At 36.6% G+C, this 7632-nt stretch overlaps 1 protein-coding gene across 1 annotated transcript in view; it reads right to left on the reverse strand.

The window, feature by feature from the left end:
• The window catches only part of LOC110023210 (importin subunit alpha-9), a 34755-nt gene that overhangs the window by 22427 nt on the left and 4696 nt on the right, over positions 1–7632 (reverse strand). The window contains exon 5 of the mRNA XM_020722513.1: positions 1943–2127. Within this exon, the coding sequence (XP_020578172.1) occupies positions 1943–2127 (185 nt within the window). The remainder of the gene's footprint in view (positions 1–1942; positions 2128–7632) is intronic.

Here is a 7632-nt window from a genome sequence, read left to right on the forward strand (position 1 = left end):
TTGTCGGCAAATAAAACGGTTTCGCAGACCCAAACGGACGTCATATGTTTTCCTAGTTTATTTGATTGAGCCTCATCCTCAAGTATTGTGTTTATCCCTCGGGATAGATACAGGATTTGAGGTAGAGCGCTCTTTCATTTAAACTGTGAAAAATATGAGGTCAGTTTGATTTCATATTTTTCTAAAATTATATATATATGTAAATTAAAAAGTCTTTCCGAAGCGGGTGACGGGATTTCGATTCCGGCAACCGACAGCTTCTTACGGGCGACCCCCAAACATTAACTTTTCCCCTTTTAAGCGCCGACAAGGTGTCTTGGGGACGCTGCAGTTGCCAGCGGGATTCAGGTGTTGTTAGGATTACAGACAAAAAGCCAAAAGTTTCGACGAATGAAGTCAAAGCTCTCCCAAGCCCGAGAGATTGACGCAGGCGCTTACCGGAATGTGGTATTGTTCCTGTTACAGTACTGCAGTCCCTTTTTTGCTATTTGATTCGTTGCATTTTTCTATTTCCTTCCTAATTCTATTTATTTCCTATTCCAATTCATCCATATCCCAACTACTAGTACTTATTATAAATATGTTATATGTTGTCTTAGGGTTCAATTTTTCTTCGAGATTTCAGATTTCTATCAGGATAGTCGCTAACGTTCGTTTTCCCCTTCAAGGGTTGTTTCCGAGAGATTGGGTGTTGCGTTAGTCGTATCTCTCTCCCGAGATTGTGATTATCTTCCGCATATTCCCTTCTGTATTGTTCCCTACCTCCGTACCTCGCTACAACAGCCCGCAACATCACTCAGATTGTTGTTTTCTGCAGTCCTCAACCAACCGGCCGCCTTCCCTTTCATTCCAGCAAGGCTTCCGCCCAAACCGCATCTCCTTCCTGCTGCCCCAGCCCTCCCATGGTGCCGCTGCCGCCCAAGATAGTCCGGAAATACCTCCTTTTGTTATCCACCCAAACTCGCTGCCACCACTCGGAACAACCTCGATACTTGTTGTCCCTGCATTTGCTACCACCAGCATTTCTTTGCTGCCGCCACCCCCGCCAACCCTTCTGATCCACCTAGCCGACCTCTACTAATATTGGGATACACTTTAGTGGTGTTTGCTTGTGCGTGTTATTGTATTTCTCCATTCCAGGGTATTGATTGTAACCGTTTGTTTCCAAGTAATAATATTTGTTGTTTTATTATGGTTTTAACCCCAGTAACAGAACTGGATTAAGAACTTAAAAAGTCAACCAAATCTTTATTTTGAGACACATACATTTGGCTGCCCCTATTTGGTTAAAGTAATATAATTTGATGTATTTCGACCCAACCATGGAAGTGAATGAATGGCGACAGCTTCGGTGTAATAGGAAGGTTGGGTTTAACTTTAGATAGCCTTCAAAATAGAGATTTCACCATGAACTGAAATCTCCAACTAATCCACCTAGTTTTCGACAAGACACTCCTATCTAGAACTACTTCAAGCAGAAACCAACCCAGCCAACCGAAAGGAATTAGTTTTAATCAGCATTTTAAACCGCAGTAGCTTAAAATGACATAGGTTTGCTACTCCATTCAAAAATGCCTTGCTAAGCAAGGAAAAGAATAAATAAATTAGCTTGCATATAGCACATAGATGTACTTATCAAAAAAATGATGCAAACAAATTACTAGGCGCGTCTTTTGCGCATTAAATCAAAATAATGTACAACATCATAACCTTGAACATTTGAGAGCAAGGTCGCTAAGACTAGTAAAAAGAGAGATACATAATTCTTTCCAAGGAATTTTTTGGTTTAAGACAACTCAAACGGTATCAAATTTTTAAGAATAGAAAAATCAATAGCGGAGTAAGTTGACGACAATAAAATTAAGATTTCTCATAAAATGAAAATTTAAGTTAGAGAATGAGTTTTGTCCCAAAAAAAAAAACAAAGCTAATAGTGAAAAACCTTAATAAGATTCGACAATGCCCAAGCAGCTGTTCGAGCCATTGAACCTTTATCAGACATCATTAAGCGAGCTAGGGGCATTAAAGCTCCTTGTGCGAGTAAGATGTTCCTTAGTTCCTCTCCTTCACCAGCAACATTTCCCAATGCCCATGCACATTGCTCAGCTACAGGCAGAGAACTCTTCTCTACCCAAGAGGGATAAATATAATAAATAAAGTACTAAACAGATCCAAGCAGCAAGCAAAACACTGAGATTTAGCACAAGAGGATGATGAAATCAGAAGTTTACTTGTTTATTTGGTTTTTTATCCCAAATCAATAATATTAACGAAATTGTATAAAATCATAATATGATTTAGATATTTTGTTAACTGCACGTTAAAATATTTCATTATTACTTCACAGAATGCCACATAAGGAGTATTAAACATTTTAAAGATGATACAAATGACTAATTGCAAATGTACTCGTAGAATTGTATTTTTCGTTGATTTGACCAGAAGCAATAAGACTAAAACAGCTTAAATGATAATATGTACCAGCCAAAAGACAAAAAAATTGATTAAAACAGAAAAATGATTGAAAAGCAAATTAGATTTCCGAACAATTTTTGTAAAAGATCATAAAAGTTTCATATTTTATGTGAGACAAGTATCACTTTGATTCCCAAGAGATTAACTAGTGCAAAAGCCTTGCCCCCCTCAATTATCAAAGGAGAAAAATGTAGTTATAACAGTTTCTAAACTCCAAATCTATGCCTTCAACCAGAGTGTCATTTTCAAGCCCAACGAAAATGACATCAATAGCAACAAAAACATTTGCAGCCACCTCATTGCGGTAAATATTTTGGATCAATTGTTTGACAGATCGATGTATATTTCGATTTAAAGTTAAAAATTTTATTTTTTGTGGATGTGGATAAGTTATATCTTTTTTAACAACTACTTACAATAATATTTGACCTACTTTATTCCTTTATTTGCATTATCACATTGATTATTGGTTAAAGCCATAATGGTATGTCCGCTATCACTAATAGAAGTTTAAAAAGATGAAACAAGGTAGAGAGACAATTCAAAGAGCTAACTTTTCCGCTACAACAATGTTTCTGGGGATGCAACACTGGAATGACAATATAAGAAACGAACTGAAAAGAAAAAAAAGAAAGGGAAATTTACATGCATACCACACAACTCTTAAATATTTACATATCTAACACCCAATGTTTGATATTTACACTTATAACACCTTGGTATCATAATCCTATACATGAAAAGATGTACTTCACTTTAAATTAGTAGGTGTGGTGGCGTTTTTGATGTGATATTAAAGAATCGAGTGGTATGTATGTATGTATGTATGTATACATCTTCACTTTAAATTAGTAGGTGTGGTGGCGTTTTTGATGTGATATTAAACCCTAAACCCTAGGTGTGGTGGCGTTTTTGATGTGATATATATTAAAGAATCGATGTCTGTCTGTTGGTGTGTCTGTGTGTCTGTGTGTCTGTGTGTCTGTGTGTCTGTGTGTCTGTGTGTCTGTCTGTGTTTGTGTGTGTGTGTGTGTGTGTGTGTGTGTGTGTCTGTGTCTGTGTCTGTCTGTGTCTGTGTCTGTCTGTGTGTGTGTGTGTGTCAAAGCCTTAATCCCACTACGTGGGGTCGGCTACATGAATCCTTTTTCTCCATTGCGTCCTATTTAGTGTCATATTTTCATTTAGTTCTAGTAAATTAAGACCATTTTTGTTCTAGTAAATTAAGATCATTTTTAATACAATAAGCCCAAGTCTTCCTAGGTCTACCTCTGCCTTTCTTAACACAAGTCGAATTTAAAACATCTACTCTCCTAATCGGATCATCTAATGGTCGACGTTTAATATGACCAAACCATTTAAGGCGACTTTCTCTAATTTTGTCCATCACAGGAGCTACACCAACCCTATCATGAATATATTCATTTCACATTTTGTCTCTAAGTGTAAAGCCACTCCTCCACCTAATCATTCTCATCTAGGCAACACTTAACTTATTATTATCTTCTCTTTTAAAGCCCAACATTCAGCGCCATAAAGCATTGCAGGTCTCACCACCGTCATATAAAATTTTACTTCCTTTCAGTCTTAGCGGTACTTTTCTATCACACAAAAGGCCCGAAGCATTCCTCCACTTCAACCAACCAACTTGAATTCTACTATTAACATCCCCATCTATATCACCATCGCTTTGAGCAACGAACCCAAGATATCTAAATCGTTCACGTTTTAATAATTTGGATCACCCAAATTCACACTTTTGTCACTAGAACTATTACTACTAAAATAACATTTCATGTATTCAGTTTTAGTTCTACTTAAACGAAGGCCTTTAGACTCCAATGTAGACCTCCATAATTCAAGTTTTTCTGAGTTTTTTCTCTCGTTTTATCCACGAGAAGGATATCATCAGCAAAAATCATACACCAAGGTACATCCTCCTGTAGATGTTCAGTAAGACCATCCATATAGATGTTCAGTAAGAGTAGATGTTCAGTAAGACCATCCATAACTAAAGCAACAAGATAAGGGCTTAAAGCCAATCTCTGATGTAAAAAGATATGGGATAACCAACTATATATAGAACTAAATATTTATGATTCCCTTTTTCTTCTGAAAATTATTAATTTTGTTTAGTTTCTCTCCGAGTCTAGAATAACTTCATAATGTGCCAAATATGTGGCTGAATAAAGGCAAGATTAATGGTGCGTTTGGGGCGACGGTGCAGTGACAATGCAGTGTTACACTGCAGTTTTTCTGTTTGGCAAAACTATGTTTTGCCTGATTTTAGCTGCGTTTTGCAACCAGATATGACTAAGTATGGTGGCTGCTAGAAAGCTACGGTACGACTTTTTGAAAAAGCCTTTGTAATAGTCATTGCAACTTTTTTAATAGCAGTTTCTTATGCAATAGTTTCAGAGCTGCTTCAAATAATTGCAACTGCCCCAAAACAATCCCTAAGTTTAGTCATTTATCTACTTGTTACCCTGTTTTTGTTTGTTTTTCTCTTTTATTTTAGAAGGAGTCGTCAGCTTGTCGATCGTTGTATACTTCCCTTATTCGAATAAATCTCCCTATTTTTTTCTAAGAAAAGTACTTTTTTATTTTCATCTTTAATACACTTTACTTGAGTTAAATCTTTACTTTTATTTTCTCTTTGTTTGACTGGTTTATACATATATTTTTCACCCTCCTTAGTATTTAATCTATTATAAAGATCATTAAAGCAGAATTTTTAGAATCACCAATTATTATTTTAGACTCCCTGCGGGTCGTTTGATATTTTTCTCAATTCTCTAAACTTTTACATTTAAATCAATTTTTATAACATAACTTTTATATTTTATTTTTTCTTGCACATTATTATTCTACCACAAACTATTTTTATTTATAAAAAATTTTTCTTTCGATTCACCAAGCACATTTTTGTTATTTGTTTAATAGTGTTTGTTACTTTATCCTACAAAACATTTGTTTCTTCATGAATATCTCAAATTTTGAAATCTATAATTTTACTCATAAAAATAATTTTATTTGTCTTTTAAGTTTCTTCATCTAATTTTACGATGATGAGTCCAAGTATTCTTTATTTTACAACTCTTAATCTTAAAATCTAGAACTAATAAACAATGTTATGTACTTAAATTTTCACTTGAAATGACCTTACAAATCTTTATAATCGCGACGATTTATTCTTCTTATATATATATATATATTAAAGCCCAAAAAGACTAATATATTAAATAGAAAAAAATATACAGATATAATGTGTGGGAGGGCCCACACATGGCACCATGCCCACACAAAAACCACAAATGGTTCCAAAACTACAAAAAAAAATAGAAAAAGACATTAGATACTTAAAAAAACCTAACAGTGTCGAAATACAAAGTATCAGGTGGCTAGAGAGCGACCTAATTTGGTCTTGCCTCTGCCTCGAGTACTAGGGAAGGAGCGAGCTAATAAGCTGGTAAGATGATCGTCATTGTCAGTAGTAACCAATGTATCATCCAATATGTTCCCGAGTTGGAGTCGGTATCCACTCTTCTTCTTCCTCCTGGAATAGACCTGTCATTCTTCATTCGAAGAATCGGTCCGATGGGGTGGTAGAGCTGAAGCAGAATAAATACCAACTGTAGTACCCACAATAGGTTCTACTATATGTGAAAAATGAGTTGCCTCTACACTGGATACTTCCTAAAGAAGTGGAGCTACGAGGTTTTCTTGCTTATCAGTCTAAACACTATCATTTGTAGATGATAGTACATCAGTATTGTCTTCTATGAGGTTTGAAGGTGCCAGCATCACATCACTCATAGTAACAGTAATAGCAGTGTCATGGGGGATCCTCAGGGGCAACAGACATCTCCTGTCTGGTATTATCCTCCCCAGATGGAACTAAAATGTCCAGAGCAGTGGGGTTAGACCCATCCTTATTCACTTGAACCTTAAATTTCAATTTGGATGAAACTTGTGGCATTTATCAAGGACATGACTAAACTTCTTACAGTGGGTACAATATGGGGGTATGTGCTTCATGACGATTTGTTGTCAATAATCATTATGGGTTGTGCCCAACCAGACTTCAGTAACATCAGGTAAAGTAATATCCTTTTCCACAAGTATTATGGCCAACGAGAGTCTGGTTAAGTTGAAAGTAGGTCGATCTAGCTTCAAAGGATCCCCAAGGATGGCCCCAATAGAATAGAAAACTTGATGTTGAAAAAAATGCAACTTGAGACCAGATAAACTAAATCGTACCGGTACAGTGGAAGTTTCATGTTTTGGGTCGAAATCAGGAGACCACTTGAGTAGCTTCATAGGTTTACCAACGATGTTAAGATATTTTATGGAGAAAATTCGAGTGTAGTCCTCAGGCACGGTTAACTGAATCAATACATGTCTCCCATCCATAAGCCCCACTTTCCACTTTTCTGTTAATTTGAGGTCATCAAAACTTTTCTCGATAACTTCTATAAGTGGGTGTCCTTACTAAAATTTCCTAATAAGAGCAAATTTAAATTTGTAGTCAGCGTTGAAATTTCTGACGTGGAGAAAAAAAGTGTTATTTTTTTCATTTTATCTGTTTGCATTCTTAACAAAGGGACAGTCAGTATCATCATGATACTCCTTATAACTTGAAGGGAAGATAATCGCCGTCTCCCCCTGAGAATTACCCACCACGTGGGCAAAAGAGGAGATTTTGTCAGGTTCAACCGAAGAAGAAAGAAGCTCCATCACAGCAAAGAAGCCTGCACAGGAACTGTAGATGAAATGCGCAGAAGACAGAAGACAGGGCACGAAGTCGCAGCTCGACAGAAACTGCAGCTCGATCCGCAGAAAAGAACCACAGAAGCTGGAAGGCTAGCTGGAAGGCGCGAAGGAGGAGACGACGAAACCGCAGAAGCAGACGCCGAAGCCCTTCGTCGTTTGGCGCGAGAGAGAAGACAACGATTTGTCGTTGTCATCGTCGAGTGCGGGAAACAATGTCGTCGTCGTCGTCGAGTTAGGAATCAAACCAGGGTTTCATCATCGGGCAAAACCCTAGCAGAATAGATCGCCATCTTTGTTAGAATTATATATATATATATATATATAATGTCAACCTACATTTTGAGGTTATTCAATTTATTATTTTTTTTTCTCGAGTAAAGTGTTCAA

This window comes from Phalaenopsis equestris, unplaced genomic scaffold (genome assembly GCF_001263595.1).
Source record: "Phalaenopsis equestris unplaced genomic scaffold, ASM126359v1 Scaffold000223, whole genome shotgun sequence".
Lineage (NCBI taxonomy): Eukaryota > Viridiplantae > Streptophyta > Magnoliopsida > Asparagales > Orchidaceae > Phalaenopsis > Phalaenopsis equestris.